Source organism: Temnothorax nylanderi, unplaced genomic scaffold, assembly GCF_030848795.1.
Source record: "Temnothorax nylanderi isolate EJ_2023f unplaced genomic scaffold, tnyl_v1.0 TNYL_tig0193_pilon, whole genome shotgun sequence".
NCBI classification, from domain to species: domain Eukaryota; kingdom Metazoa; phylum Arthropoda; class Insecta; order Hymenoptera; family Formicidae; genus Temnothorax; species Temnothorax nylanderi.
In genome coordinates, this window is record NW_027249255.1 from 59,849 (window position 1) to 85,565 (window position 25,717).

General features: G+C 41.4%; 1 protein-coding gene and 2 long non-coding RNA genes across 3 annotated transcripts in view; 1 reads left to right on the forward strand and 2 right to left on the reverse strand.

Moving 5' to 3' along the window:
* Positions 1–17,468, forward strand: part of Ance-3 (angiotensin-converting enzyme Ance-3) — a 51,633-nt gene extending 34,165 nt beyond the window's left edge. Inside the window, exons 13-15 of the mRNA XM_071716797.1 lie at positions 4,199–4,342; positions 13,295–13,461; positions 16,763–17,468. Coding sequence (XP_071572898.1) covers positions 4,199–4,342; positions 13,295–13,461; positions 16,763–16,908 — 457 coding nt within the window. The 3' untranslated portion in view covers positions 16,909–17,468. The remainder of the gene's footprint in view (positions 1–4,198; positions 4,343–13,294; positions 13,462–16,762) is intronic.
* On the reverse strand, positions 8,121–8,781 carry LOC139778733 (uncharacterized). The gene is made up of 2 exons (XR_011719652.1): positions 8,650–8,781; positions 8,121–8,380 (listed from the first exon to the last, which is right to left on the reverse strand). It is a non-coding gene; the product is annotated as an uncharacterized lncRNA (long non-coding RNA).
* A 431-nt stretch (positions 17,469–17,899) lies between the features above and the next one.
* On the reverse strand, positions 17,900–25,701 carry LOC139778732 (uncharacterized). The gene is made up of 3 exons (XR_011719651.1): positions 25,556–25,701; positions 19,210–19,275; positions 17,900–19,103 (listed from the first exon to the last, which is right to left on the reverse strand). It is a non-coding gene; the product is annotated as an uncharacterized lncRNA (long non-coding RNA).
* Positions 25,702–25,717: the final 16 nt, after the last annotated feature.

Below are 25,717 nucleotides of genomic sequence, written 5' to 3' on the forward strand. Positions count from 1 at the left end.
CCGATCGTTACCGCCGTGGACTCCCCTTGGTGTCGGAAGCTGCCGACGGGACATCGATCGTGTCCGCGTGCCTTCCCAGTTCGGGCAAACGCCCAGATTAACCCAGTACGTGAAAAGTCGCCTCTTCGCACGTAACGGCCCGAGAATCCGGCTTGAACGGGTCACGATCCGTTTACCGGCAAATCTGTCAGCCGATACGGATATATCTGGTAGAAACGCGTCAATCCAGCGAGCTGCCTCGTCGACTGTCACCATGCCGTTTATGTCTCGCGGGAGAGATTTATACGTCGATACGAGTTAAATAAAATTTCGTTGAAAATCAAGTTTTGTCGATTTTGGTGTTACATCCGACGACGTTTCATTAATTTTCCTAACTTGGGATTACCCCCGTTTCGCAGTTAAAGTGCGCTCGAATCGAGCTTTCGACTTTTACTACACATGTCGCAGTTTCTCGAAGTAGAGTTACCTCACGACTGGAACGGAAATCGGCAAAACCCTTCCGGGGGATTGAATCGCAACCATCGAAACGCGCAATCTTCGATTGCGCGTTTTGCGAAACTTGGTATTTTATTGCCATGAACTATGCACGAGATCTATTGTCTGATCGAACATGGGAGAATTGTATATTCTCAGTGAACTTCATTAATATATCTTTGTTTCGACGCTCTTTTCATCTCGATCTACGATAAATTATACAAGCTACCTATATACATTATATACGAGTATATATTACATACGTAGGACATTGACATATGCCAACCTAGTTTCTCCGTCAGCAAATTATACTAATTTCCTATCCTTTTCCTACAATTTCGTATTCGCAAGAATGCATAATTCACATTCCAGTGTTACGTTTGGTCTCCTCTGTATGTCTTCGACATTGTAAATTTCCCGCTTTCCACTCTGCCGCTTCCGAATAGCTTAAAATACTGTAGAAATGTTACTTCTTCTGTTTTATTATTTCAGTCATGATTTCAGATTTATGGGTCACACGTGGTTCCCCAGATATTCAAGTCTTAATTCGTTATATATTTCAGTTGTTCGATAAGAAAAAAGTATGTTTAAAAAGAATATTTAGTTGATTTCAGCCTCAATAATGTGAAATTTACATTTAACTCGGTAAATGACTAAAAGCGAGAGCAGTTTCTCGAATTGCACAGAATTTCCTTTCATTTTCTATCATCTTTCCCCGCTAAACCTATACGCCGATCGCACTGACGCAACGTGACGCATGTTTCAGCTACGTGCCGTTCAATACGTCATTTTTCGTGGCGATCGACTGCAACGGTCACGCGAATCGCGCGCGGATCAACGTCGTCATTCATCCTCTCTCCCTTTCGCCATTACCGTTCCGTTTTCGTCCTCACCTCGCCCGCGTACGCGGTGCCCAACGCCTCGTAACGGCGCCACGTAATAGCGTACATGCATACAGATGCAGACGCATACAAACGGGGCGCGCGGCACTTGGCTAGAATTTATCTCCCGCCGATCTCGTGGGTGTACACCCATTGCTCCCTTTCGTGGGACCCGCGGTCCCACGTCACGATCTCGCTCCAACGCGCAACGGTCGGCCGGTAAAGTTCCGTTTTCTTCCTCCTCCTCCGCCTCCGCCTCGCAAGCGGCCAAGTATGTCGATGTTTACGGGACGTGATCACCTTACGCGACAACGCCGTGTGGTATTACTATATCAACTCCACCCAGCAAATGATACCGCGGAAATCCACGCACGGGGTTACAAGTTGTTTTTTCACGGGCGAAAGCGAACGTGTTCCGCAATGCGGAATGAAGGAAGAGGAAAAGAGATTCCTTTTTCCATCGAGAGATACAATTTCGCGCGCTTTAATTCGTCATATAACAGTGACGGATCGGAGACAAAAGCTCTCGAAAGTGGTTTCATAATTTGACTTACAGAAAGGACTGATTTTCTATTAGAAAAGATAATAGAACTTGAATTAAAATGAGAGAAAGTGAGTCGACGAGTAAGCTTCCAATATAAAATGCATTTATTTTACAAAGAATTAATTAAGGATCTGCACATGTTGATTATAAGATTAATACAGTATTAAAAGAATTTACATAAAAATGTTCTTAGTGCATATCTTCTTCCCCATTTGTATTTTTTATTTGCTTCCGTTATGTCATATTCATATTCACTCTCGTTCTTCTGGTTATTATAATTAAAACTAACGAGAAGCGCTCTGATTTTAATGAAGCTTCTCATAAGAGGCTACCGTTTTTCTGACTGAAAAACTGCATCAAAATGATCCATGCTGCCTGACGATGCCTGCCATTCAGGGCGAAGGTCTCACCTCGACTCCGTTCAACCGTGTAACCCAATTCAGTCGCGTTTCTTCGCGGGACGATTCTTTCCCCTTGAATATCGATACGACGCGACGCCTCGTTTTAAAGCGTCTCTCCCGCGATGTCATTTGCAGGATGCGATCGCCCACTTGTGAAGTGTGGGCAGACAAGAAAGGTTAATCGATAAAATTTGCCAGTAAAAGCAGCCGCAACTGCGAAATCAGGTGGCTACCTTCCCGCGGCGAATTTCGCAACGTCAGAAAATTTATGCCGAATTTTATATTCCCACGGCCGCCTGGACCGGATTATCCGCTGCGTTCTGAATTCGGCTTACGATAATTACCTGTCGCGCGTAATTTTGTATCTGCATCAAAACGCAAATTGATGCGCAATAATGATCGCCATATAATCAAAAGTATCATAATTAATAGACGAGCGGCTATTTCTACGCCGGTTGTAAAATTCGATTATAAAACCGATGCAAAGTTATGTTTCTCAACATACACTGAAAAAAAAAAGTTTGATTTGAGAAAATATTTTTTCACATAGTACCAATGGCCTTATTTACTTAATATAATCACATATTTATTTAGAATTAGATATTTTTACTTAAATTAAGTAAAGATACCTAATTCTAAATAACGATGTGATTATATTAAGCAAATGAGGCCATTGGTACTATGTGAAAAAATATTTTCTCAAATCTAACTATTTTTTTTTTTCAGTGTACAGTAATGAATCCGGGATAGTCGGCGTGGGTGTTTATAGGCCGTTCCTTCCTGAAATACGTTTAGCCTGGGAAATTGTGGATTTCATTAATTTCGTCGATGACTTCACGCGCGCTCTGATATAGTCGCAATATATACAACATACGTGTGTACGGACGTCACGCACGTTACGACACTGTATTTTCAAACGACGGGAGACCCGGTCAGCGAGCGAGAGACGCGCCAGTCGTGGAAAGTGGAAGTGTCGGAATAACGACCGTAATTCCGAGCCGCGGCGGATCCCCCGGGTGGATCGCCTGGATGGGGTATTACGTAAAGGTCGTTGCCGATGAAGAGTCTCTCGGTGAAACGGCAATGCTCGCAGCATGCTCGCCGGTTTATTGCCGAGCGTCCTGTCTCTTTCTCTCTCTTTCTCTTTCTTTACAGCCTACCTGACAGCAATGTCGGTCTACGCGCGCCGATGAAAGCGAAAGAGAGAGAGTACTGTCTCTACCGTCATATTACTAGGTCCATAGAAACCGAGATTCTCCGTAACCCCGCCGACCTCATTGACACTGGCCTTGAAGGCCTCTCTTCAAGGTTCACGAAAAATGACAACTCGGACATGACCACCGCATCGATTATTATCTTTAAAACCGCTGCGACTTGAATCTAGATCAGTCATGAATAAATAATCAGATTGCTCGATATAATTCCTTTCTCTAATTCTTTGTAAAATATAAATTCTTATAAATTCTTTATAAAAGGCAAAAAAAAATATATATATGTATATAATTAGAATATAATGATAATTTATATTAAAATATACCATCTCTTTTATATATTTTATAATCATCAAATTTGTATGATTTTCGTCTTACACGAACTTTTTTCTATATTTTCTCGTTCTGATAACGTACATTTCAATTGCCGCGGTAATATCTCTCAGTATTGTGTATTATAAAGTCAGTTAATTAAATAAGCGTGACAGAAAGAAGCTCGTTGTAACGAATGACCGTCAACTTTTTCGTATTGCCAGGAATATTTTATGCTCTTCGAAAATGCCCCCACGCGCTGCAATATTTCTTCTCGTGCGCGTACACAAGGCTGATTCAACGCTTCATTAAGTATGCCGAGATATGCGTAAGAGGCATGATATAAGCTAATTAGCTTTCTCCCATATTTTACAGGAATTTCGTGGCTGGGGTACTGCAGTTCCAACTGTATCGTTCGCTGTGCCAGGCTGCGGGACAGAGGTTCGGAACCGACAATCCGAGGAGGCCGCTGCACAGATGCGACTTTTACAGAAAGCCCGAGGCCGGCAGAATCTTGGGGTGAGACTCGAAAAATCCATTAAATTAACATGCACTTAAATCAAAGCCTCCGGAAAGTCGCTGTGTCATTTTTTACGCCACGTCTTGCGCAAATCTGCTGTGTATGAAAAGTGGACGTGCAGGCATAAAGACTTGCATCTTTTAATAATCGGCTTTTAATCAACATGTACCCCCCCGTGTGCATGCTTTCGCAACGCCAACGGCGCGTTTCTTTACGGCACGAAAGCGAACGCGACGAGATCGATCGCGACCAGTCGCCGACTTCGCCGAATTCGCTCGCGAAACGGAAATGCTCGAGACGCGGAAAAAACGAACGTTTCTCACGTCGCGCTTGCATAGTAAGTCTTTTTTACGATTGAAAAAGCTGCGCCGCTAGTTCGAGCCATTTCAATGTCCGGCAGGCGACATGAGGCGGGTATACGCGAAGCAAGCAGAAAAACGCACAAGTACCAGTTAAATGCTGTATTAAAGCCTCGTAAAATGCACAGGTGAATACGTAACTCGGTAACTTGTTTGACTATTCGATGACGCCGACGGACGTTAATTATGTATAATTGAAAAAAGATGTCGACACGGAATTTTTTAATTTACGCGACACGTATTTGAGATAACGATATTTGAGGAACGCCAGGCATTGCGTTAAAATGTTCGCGCACTTTGAGAGGATAAAGTTTATCTGAATAAATCTAAATCTTAATTGAAAAAAAAATGCGGTGTAATGTAGGTCGAATAAAAAATGTAGATCACGGAGAATGACACAACATCGAGAGAAAGGAAGCAGGATGAGGGAAACGCTCAGTAATACTGCAACTTCATCATTATCTATTCCTTTAATTGCTTTAATTGTTTTTTTCCTCGATACGAAGCACTTTTTAAAAAGTTCGATTTGCAATATTTTTTAAAATAGATAGCAACGTGTCAATTAAAATTCTTCGTTACATAAATACGACTATATCTTAATTTTATTTAATTAATTTTACAAGGTTTAACGTTAGACGTGAAATCGTTAATTCTCGGTTTCTTAATTTTGTTGCCGTCTAATCTCGGCATTGCGCCAAAAATGTCACCGAATGTAAAAAGACGGTGCTTCCAAAGGTACACGGAGAGAATTTTCTCTTAAAATTTACCCTGAAATCATGGTAGTTGTGGGACAACATGTACCACCAAGAATTTTATGCGAGCTATTCTGATTAATATCTACTATAATAAAAAATATTAATATCTATTACATTAAAATATAAAATATGTTCGATTAATTTTACTAAAATATATCTAGAAAATTTCAATAATTTTTCAAAATTTACCAATCTGCTTGGTAATTTTTATCACGTTGTTTGTAAAATGTCTTTTGTGTATTTTAAAAATTCCTTGGTGTTGCCAAGTTGTCCCAAGTTTGTAGTGAATTTAAGGGTAAAATATAACAGAAAATTCTCTCCGTGTAGCTATGTTTTTTATTGCCCATTTTACTTTCAAAATTTGCTAATTATGTCCAATTCCACAAACGAGACGTTCTTGACCCGATGGCCATATATCGGGGCCGGATTGCCATCTCAAAATGTCAGAAATTCACGGAATTTTACAGCAAGGCGGGGCCGCAAACTCGATCGGTGTCTCATTCGGGGTCTTGACATTTTGGCCCCGAATAATTTTAAGATTCAAGGTTAGAATTTTTTACGCCAAGTTAATACACGCGTGATAAATACAGAAACTGAAGCTTCCTGAAAAGAGAACGAAGAAAGATCGTGGCGCCTTGTCGACTGATATTTTGCGATCGTCGCGACTAATTTAAAATCCGGATGGAATATTAATTCCTATATTTTAAAAAATTATACAACGTGCTCGTATTAACCAATGTGACATCGTAATTTTTATTCGTCACCTCGCTGAATCAATTAAAAAAGTTTAAATCTGCGAGACAGACAGAAGACGGTACTTATATATATAGATAACATAATTATATCAGAAATATAAATTATATATATTTTTTAACTATTGAATTTTCGAGAGCGAATTATAGTTTATTTCAGACTAGGTCGCCTAGAGTCCGACAATTTAGTTTTATATCGCTACTGGAGCGTCCAGTTGAACTTCGCATTTATTCGCTTGCACAATCGCGTCCGTTGCGTGCTTCTCGCGCAACTATATTTGGAATATGGAGCATGAAATCTCTAGGACAATTTCGACATTCATAAACTGAGTATATCTTATTATAATGTTTATTCTCGTGTGAATATCTTCCAAATAATTCCGCCAATGTAGACACTAACTACTGACTATGACTTGAATTCATTAAAGAGCGTAGCATTGACGGAAGGATTTACTTTTGTTTATCTTAATTATTTTTAGATTGTTTTAGATTGTTAAATTTGCCAACGACCGTCCTTTCCAAGAAACTGTGTCGCGTCTCGTGTACCTTCCCGTTGAGAACAATGCGCGCCTAAAGCACGCATTTTGGAGCGTTTGAATAAATCACAAAATTAAATGTAGACAATGTACACACAGTGATATAACACGTAATAATACAGCTAACTGCCTCGAGAAAGGTGATGCTAAGTAGTCGTCTTTAGCGCCGAAGTGGCGTCTTCTATGTTTACGCGGCTTCGAGGTTTCGCGCAAATGTTCGGCGCCGCGGATTGCGGTTTTGCGTCGTTGATTACGGGGCGCACATTATGCACGCGAGCGCGATCGTGATTCCCGGCGTGTGTTGCAATATGCGTGCGCCACGGTAATGACGCTTATTGTTAAGATCGTATCGTCCCCCTCCGCCCCTCTCTCTCTCTCTCTACGGTGCACACACGCGAATTTTGACACGGCGCCTTTATTAACGGAGAACTCGCTTGCACTTGCTCGTACGCCAAGCCAAACAATCTTCGTCGTTATCCATGCGACTGGTCCACATTGAATTTCATTGAGCGCGCCTCGCGCGTGGCCGAGCATTATATCACTGATCGCTTCGCGATCGGATCTCGGTCGCCTTCTCGACGAGCGATCCGGCGGACTATTTGGGTCAACGAGAGGGAAATCTTCGCTCGGTTCTGCAATTTCGCCGGTGCGCCGACCAGACATTTGTCCTCTCGACATTATTGCGATTGCGTCGCTTCTACAATTTTATTTAATCAATACGAGAGTATCCCGATAATGATAAATAATAACGAGTGTTGATAACCATTTACGGAGAAGGCGAGACGCGGATCTTACAATTAGTTCGCGGAAAGGCGGACGCACGTAATCGAGCTGGTAAAAAAAGCTGGCGAAACTGCAAAAACATGGGCGTTTATAATAAGTACTATATTGATATTACACATATCGATATTTATATAATCTCTACCCGGTTACGTGGGTAAAAGTTCTTGCAGTAATACATGCACGATACATGAAACGTGTAATACGATTTCCATATTTAAGTACGAAATATATAGTAACGAATATGTGAAGACGCGATTTTCATATATTGCGAAAGTGCAAACCAGTCAAGATTAATTAGCTTTATGTTTATTTCATTAGAATTTATAATTTTTTCAAACTGACCTTCGTGGACTCACAAAATATTTCGTGCGAATAAATTCCGGCACGTGTCGAAAGGTAAGATAATAAAAAATTGATTCCACGCGCGCGCGCACGTAATAAAAATTGCGAGAAACGCGAAATCCCGGGACTCTGCCATTTATTACCGCAAAAGGAGCGAGATAACATACGCACTTAGCTCAAACGCCCGTGTTTCCTTCATCGTTATGAAATCGCATTCGCGTTAAAGAGTTACATAAAATGACAAAAAGCATCGGGCGGCAACAGTTTTATTCTAACGTGATAATTTATGTTAGAAACGTTCCCGTCTCTTTTACGATGCACACTCGCGGGCTGAGCCCGCGGACTCGTTCGTGCACATTTACAGGCGTAACGCGGGCAAAGTTTTATAGACGTGGAAAGTTGCATGATCCTCTTGGCACAAGCGGAAACTCGATAAGGATTGTTCCGCGTTTGGAAGTGGGTTCGTAGATCGAAATCTCTTTTGGCGGGCGGCCAAGTTGCCGAGGCATCCTGCAATAAAGCAGTTTTCGTTGAGGTCAAACTAATCTCGATAGAATATAAAATTTAAACTGCAATATGAACGCCGTAATGCAATATTAAATTATGTGTAAAACTCGAGTAAGAGATTTATAGATCAAAATTTCGATTAACTGTTGCAAGCACTCGTTGAATAAACGGGGAACGATAGAACGATAGGAGTATAAAAGGGTGAAGAAACGGGGAATTTCCAATTCGACGATTCACGATAAATGCGTCGCGGTATAATAAATTTAAATCACATTTATGTTAATAAAATGTCTCCGAATGTATCTCAGCTTTTTTTATCGTCCGCCCGTTGCTCAGACTTGCGGTCGATACACGAGCCTATCGCGTAGCACGTTGCGAACTGTCGGCGTCCAAACGGAAAATCAGCCAGAGATCGTTTACCGTGCGAAGATCGCGATTTCATCGATCAAGATCGCGCCGACTTCCTGCAATGAGCAATCGAAGGACGATCTCGAACTCGCTCTACGGCGCGTGTCGGCGATGACGGCGACGTCGCGGTCGCGCCGATTGCGAAAGCGCGGTATACGCGGTATAAAAAAGAAGAAGAAAAAAGAAAACAGAAATATAGCGTGCGTGTGTCGCGTTAAGGAACGCGAGAGAGTCCGTAACGCGGCGAAAGAGACTCGACGCTCGGGAGAGTGCAACGCGCTGTTACGTGTCACACTTCCGTTTTCACTGCCCGAGATTCGAGGGCGTCACACGCGGATGGAGAACTCGCGCGAATCGCCATCGATAACGGATATTTTAATAATAAAATATCGCAAACAAATCGATGCCGCGTTTGCATAATCGAGCACGCGATGTATTCATCTGTGAAATCAGAAAGGGTGCAGTCTTGCAAACTCTTTTGTGAATAACTTTTCGAGCAACACGCGAGGAAATTTCGTAGATTGCGGCACTTCTTCAATCTAATTACGCTTGTCATGTCATTTTTAACTTTTGATATCTATACGACATAATTTTTCTTCTGCGTACTCAAAAATGTCGTAAAGATTATTCCATTTTATTAACCGGATTTTATTATACCGGATTTGGAGAATTTATATTCTCCTTTGATGAAAGCTTAATTGACGTGGTATCTTCTTATTTCAATTTTTAATTAGCAATTTTAAACAGTGTGACATAAATTTTTTGGTCAAGGTTTAGATTAAGGTTCCGCTTGGAATTATTCAAAAGATTTTGTTATTTATTTACATTTTATATTTATTTTATATTAAATTACGAGTGGATTCATTGATATTATTGCTATTCATTATATTCATATTCATCAATATTACTTGATCACATATCGATTCTCTGAATTGCAAAATACGACATCACGGTTGACTTATGCATTCGCTAACACACTGACATAGTGATTTAAACGCAAATGCAAATTGATACTTCGTCCTTGAACGCCACGGACGATCACGCGGAGGATCGGAAAGGAATCGTTTGAAAGTGGCTACCCCCGCGATCGAGCAAACGGCAAAAAGGTTTTGCGGTATACTGTACAACATTTGCGCCTTGAATGCAATTGAGAGTAACTGCCGCGTAACTGTTCCCTCGGAGCCTTCTGAATGCATGAAATCACCCCTGCCCACGATCGCAGAAACCAAAACGTGATTTAAATGACCGACAATGAGAGCGCAATCATATCCGTTTTAACTCACTGTTACACATCCGTACGTTTACAGTAATTTGCCGTTATTGTGGATCCTCAACGATACTTTCACCGTTCAATCGCTTATTTCTCCGTAAAATCTGAAATCTGTCTCTGTTGTCTATGATAAATCATCTTATTTAATCTCCAGTGTTTATCTCGAAAGCAATAAAAATTAATAAAAATTTATCTTACAAAATTACATATAAAAACACTGTTTTTAATTTAGATTCTTCTTTTTAATATTGTATTTTTTTACATCTTCCTTTCTTTCTCACTTCTCATTTTTATCATGAAAGAGTGCATCTTATAAAAACGCTACGTTTAAATGCGGTGCTTCAAAAATTCTAAATATTCCAACTATGAGATAAAAGTCTATTTTTAGATACAATTAATTACAAGAATATTATTAAGATGCAACGATAAATTTTATAAAAGTTTCACCTATCTTGAATCAAGTATTCTTGAATTAATTATTCCTGAATTAAGTAATTCAGTCAGACGCTTACTGTTCTTTATTATACTTTCGCGATGAGTTTATGCACCTGTTTGTTGATACACCACATCGGCAAAACGTTCGCCTCCTCGCAGCATCTCGGCGTTACGAAATGCATCGTCGGCAGGAAAGTACCGATTTCGCCTACGTGCCGAACACCGGAAATTATGTGATCGATATAAATTACGGCCGAAGGCTGAAAGAGAGTGAGAGTGAGGGAGTAACGAAGAGAGAGAGAGATCGGGCTTCTCGAGATGTATCGAAATGTTTTGACCAATCGAAAAGTTTTCCGAAAAGTTCTCCTCCACAAGAGGCGTGGTGGGTGCACGAATATTTTTCTTATTTCATGCGAGTAACCGGAAACGGATTGACGGTGGAATTGATGTCAGTGAGAAGCTCGTATCCCTCTTTCTCTCTCGTAACGCCGGCGCCGCGATTGCAATTGACATTATCCGTCGATTGCACCTTCTGATAACGTGAAATCACCGCAATTTCTCGATAGACTGCCGTGATGTAATTAATTCACGAATTTAGCCCTGAAATGCTCGTGGATACGTAAATAATTGTCGAGATTAATCTCTCTCGCACGACCTGGTTTCGCGGACATTGAATGCATGCAGCAAACTAAGTTTCTTTGAGACTGGAATATACAATCAACATGTTAATCAGAGATATATGGTTAACTAAAGATATATAAGTAATTTCTCTGAATAATCTCCTATATATCAATTTATTTATCAAATTATTACAATATACAGTAGTACATCGATTATTCCTGATTCCATAAATCGTGATGACTATAAAGATATAGGCAAAAATTCACCGTTGTAAACATGTAGCGAGTCGAATAAAAGGAATTGAACGCGGCAACATTTTATATGTCCGCAAAACGTATTTTAAAGAAGTTGGGTCGAAGTTAAAAGCCTGTTAATCCATTTAGCGAACGTTGCGCTATAACGATGCCGCGATACGCCGTGATTATGCATAAAGGAAAAGTTGCGAGAGTTCGCCGTTGATCCACTGGATCGATCTGAGAGGCCGCGATCAGCGCGGGATACCGTCGCCACCGTTGCGTAATCGCCGCGCGTCTAAACAGTCACCTCCGTTGGCACCGTGCACCAGTTCTCAGGGACCGCGGAGCGTCGCCTTTAAAGTCGTTTTAATCTTAAATCGGGCGCAGACGAAGATCGTTCGATCATCCGACAGTGTCGATGGCCTAATCTGAATTCATTTGCCATCAATCGTCCCGGCCGTTGAGGCATATTGTCTCGCTTCTCCGATTAAATTTGCGTATCAATTAATTTTGGAAGAGCGGCGAGACAGAAATGTTGTAACGGATGTTTGTATCCTTTTACTGCTCCAGGGGGAGATTGTGTTTTTTATCTCGCAGACTAAGAAAAAAACCGAGAATAAAAAGCATCTGGATTTTTTTTTACTCTGGAAAGTCTGCGACGCCGACGTCGCTTTCAAGTTGTGACCTATAAATTGAAACGTGCGATATTATAGTCTCAAATGCATGCGTCTCAAGCAAAATTTGTTTATCGTGCTACGAGGAAAACGAAACTCATGAAATAAGAAATCAAATCGATCTTAAAATATTTATGACATATTTCCATATAACTCATACTGCTTTCGGAAATATTTTTACAGTTTTATATATATATATATATTTTTTTTTTTTAGTTCAGATTAAGAGGTGACAACGAAAAATATCGTCGGGTCTCGGGAAGATATGTCAATGTCTAGAATAAAGTATCTAAAATGGAGACATACGGACCGATGATATAGCATATCAATTAAGTAACTCATACTTGTCGAAGATACGACGTCGACGTTGGCATAAATTGTTCGTGGAATTCCAAACGGTGGCGCACCGCAATAAATTTCGCGACGGCATTCCGCGCTGCCATAACTCGAAATGTATCGCCCGCGCAGATTAAAATCGCGTCGGAAACGGTTTGTCGAATGGATTATGGCGTTCGACGGAGTCAGGCGCGGAGCACAAATTAGAAATATGATATGATCCCGAGAGATATAGAGCCGTGGAATCGTGACAGCGCGGGCGGAGTTATAAAATCGCCCGTTATTAAATCACGTCTCTCGTTATGCACTGCGTGTCGTTGGTTCGCCACCTTGATTCCGTGTTATCCTTTCTTTTCTACGTCGCCGCGTTTCCGCGCGAAAAGCACGTCCGGCAATGAAAGAATGCCGAGTCGTAAATACCTCGTAGCGCCACGCTACTCTATGCACGCGTATACCGAATAATATCCACCTGCAGAAATCGTCGAGATTATCCCTTATGTAATCCGCTTTATACGGCGCGTAATCTCTTTTTCTCGACGGCGCGGCGCGGTCTGTGCATTCCGTTTGTCTAACGACCTCGCGAACAGCGATTCCCGCTGAATAGAGCAAAAAGTACCGCGCATTCTTACACATGCTCTCGCCACTCACAAGCGAATAGTCTTACTCTCGTTTAAATAATTTCATTGAAAATATTTACATTAAAATAATCCGGTAAAGACTACCGACAATTTTAATCTTAGCAACTGTTTAAAGAGCTGCTTCTGGACTACTATTTTGCGCGGGATATTATTTTAAAGATCACAGAAAGCTCTACGTTTGTATCTTTCCAGAAAAATATTCCAGTTTCAACGAGTTCTAGTATTCCAATTGATAGTAAAATTTCATTATAGAAGATTCGATGGAGTGCCGCAAACTAACGAATTGTTTTGATTCGCAGGAGATTGATGGAGAGGGGCTCGTCCATCCCGTGGCAGGAAACGCTGCGAGAAGCCACCGGCGAGTTCAGATTAGACGGATCCGCTCTTAGGGAGTACTTCCGGCCATTAGAGGACTGGTTGAGGACCGAGAATTTGAGAACGGGCGAAGTGGTCGGCTGGTCATACGGTAAAGAGAGAAAGAGCGAGGAGAGCAGGGAGGGAAAGAGATAGACCGCTCGTTTAAATTTACAGGATTTAAACCATTCTCTTTTTCGGCCGTTGCGACACTTTCCGTGCGCTGATTTACGGCGATGTCGTACGTCACGCTTATACCCCTAATTAAAGATAAATGTTACAACGGCCGGATACCACTGGAGATCGATTCAGGTGACGTCGTGGAGCCAGCGTAGTGCGACGCGATGCCTTTCGACGTAACTTGCTACAAATTATGCAATTTCCTACTGTAACAGATTGAAGGTTGCAGTTCCCACGTGCTACTTTACTGGCGAACGTTACAAATGTTCATTGTATGACGACATTCGACTTGTGAATTACGATCCGCTGTGTGTGTATGTTTGTTGTGTGTACTTGTATGTATGTGTGTGTGTGTGTGTGTGTGTCCATAATACGGTGAAATTATTGAGATTAACGGCCTGCACCTAGCGAAGAGCATGCATCTTGCCAAATTCTTGACGCGCCGGTCACCCCGGTCGCGCGTTATATAAAAAACCGTTACACGTGGAAGAACTCGGATATGTACATCGTGCCCCGCGCTCATCCCATAAATTACGCCGGTGCGTTTCGCAAGCATAGCGGAGCACTTCGAGCGGAATAAGTTATGAATTCTCTTAAATAAAGTAAAACCGTTATGTATGCGTAATAAATCAAGAAGTGTCGACATCCCCGAGGAACGAAAGGGAAAACGGACAAGGACCTCGACAAGATCGATCGTGGCGATAATGAGGAACGATATCGCATTCCGCGAAGCTGCGAGGAATTCGACTCTCCTGGAAGGAGAAAAAAAAAGAGAAGAGAACGCGAAGAAATCCGCGCGCGGTGACCGCGCCGTTGACGGAAGAGCACGCGCGCGAATGCCAGCAACGCGAATTATCCGGCCGGCGGTCTTTCTTGCCTTCGTGAAACGCCGAGGCGTGTCTTTTTTTCCCGATAACGAAACGATAGCGAAACGTTCGCGCTATTTCCGCGATAAAACGCAGAGACGGCGCACAGGGCCTCCCGCCGTCGGGAGAGGAGGTCGATTGTAAAGTTCTGGCCCCGTGGGACTGGAAAATTGCGAAAGCGGAGTGTGAAACGAGGAAAAGGCCGCCGGGAGAAGAGAGCTAGGAAAGGATAAATATAGCGACGTGCTTAAAGAAGAAAAGAGAAAGAGAGAGAAAGAGAGCGATAGGAGAATCGTGAGACAGGCTCGACGACCGCACTCTCGTTTCTATCGCGCGCCGTAAGAACTCCCCGATGCATTCATCCATCCGTTTGCGAATTTGCGAAGAGGCGAGATCGAGATTCGCACACGTGCACGTGTGCATACCGGCATTAGACTCGCGCGCGCGAGCTTCGTTTCTTCTCGCGTGAGAGCGAACATCGCGTTCACGTCAATCGGGAGCAGGGCACGCGTGATCGAGAAATCCATTCGACTACGCAATATTATGTAATGAGGTTCCCCACCAGCCGTGGGCGATCGATCCAGTTACACGGGATTTTGTTACAGGAAGTAATTCTGGGAGAACATACACCTTTCCCCGAAAGAGCAGATCTCTAAATTAAGATACCTATGTTGAGTGCGCGTTCGGCCGAGGAAACTGACTTTTTCTCCGCGAGGTATACGGTATATCTTGTGGTGCGCCGTAAAGGAAAATGCAAATCACGAAATAGGAAGACGGATTAGTCATGGTAGGAATATTCGTCATGTCCAGCCGCGGAAAGTGAAAAGACACAGCGTAATGTTAGAGAGTCGCTTTGAACAACCAATTTGCATTGCAGAAGTTCGTTTTACTTGATTGCAAGCGTTATGCAGGCAACGTATATTAGTATCGTTAGCTTAACCTGAATTCGAGCGCCGGCGCGCCGCGGACGCGTGCAGAGTCCGTCTTGCATAACGTGCGCGCACGCCTTGTCAATATTTTCAACCAAAACACCCGGACGAAACGCGCCGGACAAATGCGGTGCATAAATCTGCACGTTTGCTCTAGCAAAACGGTTATTTAGCGCGTTAAGCGGCAGGAGGAGCAGATGTACGCGGGACTCGTACATACGTAACAGCGCGATAAGAAAAAAAAATCATGGAACGCCAGTCATATAATTTCACTTTCATTCGATCTTCGTTCTCGTTTCGCCCGGTAACGTCTCCCGGTTACGCACCGCGCTTAATGCACGTACGATGTAACGGAAAAACAAAGAGCAAAGCTCTCGATCGAGCGAATGATAATAATTTCTTTAAGCGGTTTTAAGTACAGTTACGTGCAAAGATTGAAAGGAACAGTTGGATCAGGTATTATTTGATACGTCGCTTCGTTGTATATATACATATATAAATAAGTAAAAGTACAGCCTATGTTTTACACGCGCACCGAGAGCAGGAACGTAGCCGCAAATAATTGAAAGATAGATCACTTCATCTTTAAAAGAATCGGTGGATATATTCTGTCTGTGCACTTTGCGGCCGTGAGCCACCAATTATCCTATCGTATTTCACTCGAGTAGATTGATGTTATTAAATTTTTCCAGTAACACTTAATCATAAAAACGATCGGTAATTTCTCGGAGCGATCGTGGCGCATTGGATAAGAAAAATCGCGTTAATACGTCCTGCGAACTGAATGAAGTAATATCGGCGCATTGTGCCCGATGACGAGATAACGAGATACGTGTTATTATTAAGTAGCGTTTCCACTCCCCGTGCCACCTTCCATCGACGTAGCCACAACTGATTAAACCCGCAAGAAATCGCTATCTAGCGAGACCCGAGATAGCTCGGCGCAAGCCCCCTTAAATGCACGAGCAAATCAAGCGGAACGACGACACGTGATTCCAGCGAAAAAGCGATACTGATGAATTCGCCGAAAAATATACGCAAAACCGCGAAGAAACAAAGCCACGAAGGGAAAGGTAGACTGACCCCTCCGCCGTGTGGTTCCCTTTACTCGCCGCGGGATTCTCTCCTTCCTGCTCCTGTCGATCTCGATTACGGGATTTTAGAACGGCCCGTTTCCTCCCCTTCGCCCCTCCCCGGCGCGGCGAATCGATCGCGCGATCTCCGTAGCACGCTCACTTTGGACGATCGAGAGAATATCTTAGCTGCTATTTCGATAAATGCAGGTTTCGTTATTCTTTTTTTATCTGTTAGAGCAGCGATTTTAATCAATCGATCGTGACGCGAGTAAAATGCGAGCTGGGTTCCGTTGACCACTTTCAATGATCTAAAAAATGTGATATAATTATGTAATTTAATAGTATGTCAATTTGTTACATAGACGGAGACTTTTGCAAAAGGAGCATAGAGACCGCGGGCCTGCAGGTTTACGGTAGTGGCTTCTACAACGGCGGCATATCCATCTCCACGTCTTGGATCGCGACAGGAACCATGATGATTCTTTGGATTGCATCAACGCTCTATTGAACGCATCAACAACCCTCTATTGAACAATTCGACAACAAGTAGCCGATTCATCATCGAGCAATGATAATGAATTTAGGGAGAGCTCGTTATACCGATTACGTCATCTGCCAAAATACACCAAATCATATTCCTATAACATCACTGAATAAATCTTGAAAATAGTGAAATTATTCGCCCGAATATATCTGGTCGGTTGATGGCAAAATAATAATCGTTACTGCCAAGTAATACAAGTACTTTGAAGTACACTCTTGTCAAGCGTGTGTGTGTGTATGTGTCAAGCTGCACGCTTTACGTGATGTAAAAAGGTCACACTGTCAATTTACAAATATTATTATTACGTAGATCTGTATATGTAATACTATTAATATTAAACATTTATTACTATATATTATATTATATGTCATGCTATATAATATTATACGCAGTATTACAATTAAGAATATAAAGCGTGCATGAAAACGTATGTATTGTGCGTGGGTGTAAATGCATAAATCATTTTGTAACTATTAGCACTGTTGGTTGACCAAATAAAATTATACCTACTGTTGTAAAAAAAATGCGTCGGAATATTCGGTGAAACGCTCGATTGTCCGATATTACGTCATTTTTACGAACAGTTTCATTTTCTAAGTATCTGACTCTGTACGTTCCGGTTCTTCTAACGGGATTGCAAAATCGAGGCTCGGCATCGTCACGCATTCTACGACGCTACTTTTTCAGCACAAATGGGCCGAAATATTTTTTTTCGGCCCGGAACCGTCACATAAAGAGAGCTCGTTAAACGGCATACTTGACTTTCGCGTCGACGTATGGAAGGAATAAAGGGAGGATATTTTATATTCGCGAAAGAAAGAGGAATCCCCTCGAATGGCACGCACAAAAGCTGCTCGACGACAAAAGCCACGCCGGACGGCTCCCTTATCTTGCGTAATTGAAAGCCGGCGAAATCGTACCAGGTGAAATCGCGCTTTTGCTGTCAAATTACCGGTAAACTCAATCGGACCACCTTATCCCTTGCCATTTTATTGCATCTTTTACCGCCGCCATTAGATCGCTCAATCCTTTTAACTACCATACCTCACGTATCATGCGCATTTTCGTTCGCTTCGGCATTAGCAGGTCGTGAATGCGAATAACGATTTCCGAGACGATCTCGATAAATAGCGTATAAACGTACACAATTACACGTCGATTCGCTCCGACCGCATTCTTCTAAATTACGGTGAATGATATGCCTGAATACTAAAGATTTTATAACGCTGAATATTTAAATTATCCAGTCATAAAAATCTCAATAAACTTTAATAAGGAATTTTAGCAATTAATAATTTTAATAAAATGCATATGATTCAGATTTGTAACGAACAGATGTCTTCGCGAAGATAGCATTCACTTCCTCGAAGACTGTAAAATTAGATGCATGAATATTAATCTTGGATACAAACACAACAATGGGGGGCTCTTATTAAACCCTTTTGTTTCACGGCCGCTCTCTCATCCGATTTTTCATTGCAGCATGCGCCGACGCGTAGGACGTCAGCTTTCACGTGAAAGAAATGCCATTATTGTTTTGCAAAGGCACGCCACTGAAACGTACCCGTAATTGCACAAAGGTGGTGCCTGTCCAGAAAACTGGTCCGCCCGTCTTGCGTAATGAGAAGACGCGGAAATCGACCGCGTCGGGCAAAAAGAAACGTCTTGCATCATCATCGAACGTGCACGCATTTCATCGCTCGCGCGACCGGAAATATTTCTGATCTTATCATTTCACGCGGCGGACACGAAGCGTACCATCTTGCGCATAATATACCCCGGCGACGACGACGACGAAAGCGGAATATTTGATTTCAATACCGGTCGCGCGAGAGTTTCATATCTTCTGACACGGCGCAGATTGATTTCTCGCATTTTCGCGATTCGCGACTGATCAACTCGTCGAATTAACGACATAGCGTGCAATTATTCCTCCCTTGCATAATCGAGAGGTAATTCGCGCCGCGAGCTAGTCCGCGCTTCCTGTCGCGGAGAAGACATGGCGATTCTATTAACTGAAACGACGCGAATACGCAATTTTAATTCATTCCGGGATAGCTTTAAACACGGAAATCGACAAAAGCTATAAAGAGACCATAGAGTCCGTAGTACCTGACTGTTCCAAATTGATCTATCCCATTACGGAATCGTAGATTGCCCTGCAATTAAGCGTCGTCGTTATTCTAAGTTTCTATCCTGGAATCATTTTGAAATTCTTACTTAACGTGAGCGAGATATTACTTCACACGATACATCAGACATTACCTCGTTACGTTCGAAAGAGCGATTCGTATTCCACTCGATGCATATCCGCCGACCGCCGGTATTAATCTGAAAATAAGAAATCAAGTTGATTGTCAGGAATACATAATCTCTCCTCGTTACTCATCGGGCATAGGCGCCACCTTACCAAGACATGGACTCCTAATTTCGTTTAAATTGCCTTTCCGTCATTTGAAAACTCGATCAGATATTAAGTAAATGTTATAATATCGCGGTTTTTGAAGGGATATTTCAATAACTACAAATAATAAAGAAATAGTTATTTCCACCAATAAACGAATCATATTCTTAGGCACCATAAATTGATTGATAAATATTGAAGATTCAAAATTTCAATTACTAATGATCAGTTGCACAATAGACATTTTGGATTAATTATATTATTTTTATTTTTATTTCTATCTTTCTTATTTTCATAATAAAGAGTGATGGAGCGGTAATAGGGTGAAGGCTAAATTTAATGAAAGAAGACATTGATGAAAGAAGTTTCTCTCCCGTTGATAATGCTAGGATTAAGCAATATTGATGGATAACGTTCGTGAGAGAGGCTTCTGAGGACCGATCATAAATCGCTCGGAGTGGAAACCGGTCAGAGATGGATGAACCGGACGTACGTCGGTTTGGTTGGTCGACGCCCATGAAACGGTTTGGCGATCTGCCCCAAAACTGGTCCGACCAGTTGCATAATCGGAAGACCGGGAAGTCGTGCCTTTCCGCGAAACGTCTGCGAGGCGCACAATGAGAGCCGACTGACTGGACGCCAACTCTCGTCCACTTTCACCGTCGGTCGCGCGCACGGTTTTAGCCCGTGGTTTTAGCCGCGACGCAACCACCGGTTATATCCGCGGACGGCCGAAATCGGCGAGAGAGGAAAAAAGAGAGAAAGGGAGAGAAAAGAGCCGCGCAATTTCGCCGCCCGGCCGAAATCGGATGTAATCGTTTTAATTGAGGCCTCCTGGAAAGGTGGAGCCTCGACAAACGACGAACCGACGAAATCGTTTCGAAATTGTGCGTGAAAGTGATCCAGAAAGCAGATCGGCTCCACTTCGCCTCCCTCTGCCGATACGCCGGCATTGATACAGGTGCATGTTTTGTAGTATCGCAAAAAGAAGAAAGAAAAAGTCAATTCGTTTCATATACCTACTTCGCGAGTTAAGCAATTCGAATGCTGACGGGCTGAGGAATCGGTTACGTCACGAGTGTCGAGCGTATGGAAAATTATACATGAAATCGGTTCGCAAGATAGATAACACGAGATGGACCGGGTACCGAAGGGAATCGATCGCGCGTACTTATGGGCACGCGACGTCGTTCGGTCGTTTCGAAACTGGTCGGTGAAAGTGATCAAGCTCAAAGAGATTAAACGATAAACATATATTAAAAGACACTAGCATATCTAACTCTCTAGTGTGCGCATTAGCATATCCAATTAATTAGCATCTAAAATGTAACTAATTAATTCGACAGAAATATGCTAAATTGGCTTTGCTGTAGAACTTTCTACCACAGAATTGGCGATCCGTTTTGCTGTCTTTCGTCGCGTAGCGAAGATCAATATCAAAACGCAAAACTTTTATTTTGAGATAATTCCCTTTAATCTTGTACGCAATTTTTTTAATAAAAATAAAGTAATAAAGTAATAGATTACAAATTATATTAGCTATATAATTTTACGAGATTTGTCTCTACTTTCAAGTTATATAACATTGTTTTAACATAATTTATATTTTATTACATTTATGTTATGTATAGAAAATAAAATCAGCATAAAATAATTTTAACGTCGCGATTATCTTTATCTGGTTTTATTTGACGGAAAAGAATAGTTGTATTACAGTTAACGGCCTGACAAATAGCGAGAGATAATGAAGGTTTTCTGCCTTTTGAAAGGCGCACTTTTGAGAAATAACAGGCTGCATCGGGATCGTTATGGTGATCGTAAAGACTATTACGTCTGCGAAATAAACTCGGGGTCAACGATATCCCAGAATAATATCTGGCATTACTTGGCTGGTAATGAGGGTAATTATGATTAGTGTTGTTCCAGCGAAACAATGCTCAATTCTTACGTAATGCGAGACATAGAGCGGCACCAATGTCACTGTCTCGAGCGGTTGATTTATTTAGGTTGATTTATACAACGAATTATACTAGCTAATGCAGAAAGCGTGAACCAGTTTAATCATTGTTTTTTTTTTGTTATGTAGCATTTGAATTTTATTCGCTAATTAATCTCGCATATTTATTTTAACAGCCTTTTTATACAAAAGGTGTAAAGAGATATAATATATGTACGCTTTTTTGTCGATTATATAACAAAATTTGCTATAAAAATGATAAAATCAAGTAAAATAAAATTTCATAACACGCATGTTGAAATATCCGTAACGAAAAGTCTAAAGTCAAATAAAGTAAATAACGTAACACAAGTTACGTTATCTTTTCGCAGTTTCGTGAATTCCCTCTTTCGTTTCCGTTCATTGATTTGAAAATTCATTAACAGCCTTGTTACGAGGAGATTTCTACTTCTTGTTTTTAATAAAATAAAAGGCGGGTGGAAAAGAAGAAAGTCAAGCATAATATATTCAAATTACAAAACGGAAGTGCCGGATTGCGCGTTTCAAGTAACGCTTTCGCGAGAAGTGTGATTTTATTCCCGCTTGAAGATTTATAACTGTAAGACACCGTTTCATAATAATTACCGTACTAGATTTCTTTTGCGTATACTCGTCTGATATTAATCTTACCGCCCGTGTTTAAACAAACCACGCTACTAAAAACTTTTAGAATCTTCTTTATATGCATCTACATCGTGTAAAATAATCTTTTTGCCTAGATTTTAATTTATTTCCAATTCTTGTCTTTTTACCATAATCATTACAAAGTGATAATTAGCGAAATCAACAATTCATAAACATTGGAGACAGAATTACCTATCTTCATCATTCTTGGCATTCTTAAACGTTCATTTGATTTGGTACAAAACACCTGAGTTTCATCGTTACATGATATTCGATCAGTGTGATTTATTGGATTAAATCCCCTATAACGAAATTCGACGCCATCACGTGCACGATTGTCACTGCGCCGCAGGAGTTGATTTCTCGCTCTCCGGGCCGTTTCAACGTTCTCCATTACTCCACAATACTGTTTTCAAAATATTAGAATGCTCGATGAGCACGCAAAAAATTCTGCAACCCGGCCGCTTTCTATTTCCTATTTCCAAATCTCGCAACGCACGACGCATGAAACGTTTGAAACGTTTCACCCGATCAGCCGGGCGCATTAAACAACGCGACATATTAGTGTAACCGTTATGCAATTCCCGTTGTTCCGCGCCGTTCTACCTTCGATCGATTCGCAATCGAAATCTCACAAAGGCGGTTCCCAATGGCGGATGCAGAATTGCACAAATCCGCCGAGGCTGGGTGTCGAAGTCTTTCTCTCTCTCTCTCTCTCTCTCTCCTCTCTCCTCCCGGCGCAATAATCCCACATCTCGCGATCGTATATTATTTGTAAAATCAATCATTGATATCCATTTCTCCGAAGTACATATCTACGTCGTCGGTGATTACAAGGAGATTTTCCCGGTGCAATTATCCTTGAGCAATCGTTTGGTTGCGACAATCGTCGTATCGTCGCTGGCGCACGATCGGATCAGCGCGAAATTGGTGCGAAAAGTCCAGGCGTATCTAAAGGACGAAAAATCGACGGAAAAGCGAATAGATGTTATTTACGAGACGGCCGCTCCTTACGGCAGTGGCTTGTTTATCCACTTTAGATGCAAGGACAAAGAGAAGTCGATCTAAATGCCACGGGCGAGACCGCAGTTCTCGTAGTTTTCTCTCCTCGATTGCTCCGATACCGGCAAATCGCCGCGCTTAATTATAATATCGCGAAAAGAGATTTAACAATCTCATTCGCCGTTAATAAGCAACTAATAAGATAAATGCTCGGTATAATTATTCCCGCTCTTATTTTAACGCGGTTGAATGTTATAATTTAAATTTAAAAATCACGAGTGAGACATGATAATCAACGTGACATTAAACGCGCTTACGCCATATTTTCTGCAGTCTATCGTTTATCCGGGTTTATCTAATTGAATTAAAAATTGATGGATTATCAGGCTTATTTATGGGAGCTGTAATACGGTATTACGGTATCGGTTCGTATTTACAATCGATCTCGTGTACAAATAAACGGTAATAATCCATACGGTCGTCATGTTGCCGTCTCGCGACACGTTTCCACAAATTGAACATATATTTCAAACGTAAATGCCCGGATCCTCCGTGTATTATTGAGCAACGGTGCTCTACGCGTGATTTCACACAAAATTGCGAAATGAATTAATCGGTATGCCGCACCGGTACGCGCGACATCCAGTTGGCTCTACCGTCATTAAAACCTTCGTATTAATGAGCTCGGTTACGCCGTGACGAACGAGCGGGAATTCGGTCAGGGATTTTGCACTTGGGGTAACACTTGACGCTTCGCGACACATATTTATGTGCCATTTCCCTTGCCGGAAATAATGAGATCTGCTAAATATCTCGACGAGCAACGCGAGCTACAGGGAATGCAATTTTATTATAAAACTTACGAAAAATCAGTAATCACTTCCACCAGATAAAACAAGCAGGTAAGAGCGTGTTGCGTAAAAAGTTTGGGCCGGCGAGGAAGTGAATAATTTCTATATTACTTAAAGAAGAAGAAATTATGATGAACGAGCGGATGCAGTCACTCGATGAAAAATGTTTTCTTCAGCAAGCCGTGCGTTCTTATAAAACGCATAATTCGATTAACTATATGCTATATATCATCTCACGAATTTTTTTCACGTGATATTTGAATTTAATATAGAAACAATCTTTGCAGAGTTTATATCATTTTATTCTGATATTAAATTAAACCGGTAAATTGCGAATAAAATATGCGCACGTTAATAAAATTCATTTAATTTACATATACATATATAACGAAAATGGAGACATCTTTTTCGAGAATTTTCAACATGTTTCGAAAATAATAAACAATTTTTAATTTTAATAACTGTATTATTAAACGATATATAACGAAAATTTTCAACATGTTTCGAAAATAATAAACAGTTTTAACGTTTAACCGTATTATTAAACGTGGATATCACGTTTCTTCGCATTTTCTTTTTCACTAGTTGGATAATCGCTGAAATGCACATCGTCCAGATAAACAATACCCAACTTACAATACAAAATCTACTACGCAGCTATTGCCCTTTGCAATTGCGAAATGTTTGTTTTGCTAGCTGCAATTGCACGATAGAGTGCACACGTAGGACCTGCATTATCAAGATTGTCGTACGCGAACTGGCATTTGCATAACGACCAGAGAATGGGTAAGAAGAAAAAGATTATTGTATTTAATTCATGATGTTTTACTTCCAGATAAAACAAAGAAAACATAAATGAAAGAATTATTTAATATTTATCACCTAAAAGTACGTCAGTTAAAAGCATTTCTATAAGGACATTCAATGATTTATATATATAGATTAATTTCTTTAAATAAAATCTCTAATGTTTCAAAGTATGTTGACAATGCTGATAAATATGATTGTTTTAAGTTCCAAAGCTAGGTTTATTTCCAACAATGACTAATTTTGATGAAATACACAAGCGGCACTGGCAGCAGGGGGCGTTCCCTCGTAATTACTAATTACTCTATTTAGTAGGATGTTGTGCAGCGTTACGAGATTAAGCGGTCGATGCTTCGAACGACGATCCAGTCCGTAGTCCGATCTATTGCGTGCCGCGAGAATAAGAGGGAACGCGGTGAATTGCCCTCCCAATCATCTCATTACACGAGTCTGCTTGCTCTCGACTGTTCCGACAGACGACTCTAAACTCCGGCTTTCGCCTATCTATTCCAATTCTTTCCTAACATCAGCCGCATCTACATCCGACACATCAGAGGCTGCGAGCGAAAATAAACTGTTATAACCGCGGGATCGTATATAGAGGATCGTATTAATTTGCAAATAACGCAAATAGATACACGGCATAATACAGTGGCGCAATAAACAAACAGTGTAAGATAACGCAGGATAAATTACAACGTTACCTCGGTTTTATGCGATGAAAAGCCACGAGTTTATATTAGATTACATTATGAAATAGTATAAGTTCTCATATTTTGCGCTCGTCGCCCGATCGATCTACCATTTCCGTCACGCAACCAAGCGTGGCCGAAGAAATGTCACATCAGTCCCCACGAGATCGAAAGTGACTTTTTTTTCTGTTAATATATGATGTAAGGAAAACCGATCTTTGTTTTAATAGCCTACTTTTTCGAGAGCCACTTGGCTGTTTCGCCGTTTCTTGATTCGCTTACTCCTTTCCGCTCCTCGAAGTCGCGCCGAAAATTTTGTCAACCAATCTATTTCTCCGTACGCAATATACCGATTTCACGCTCTCCAACCGCCTGTCATGCTCCGTTGCTGACTCGC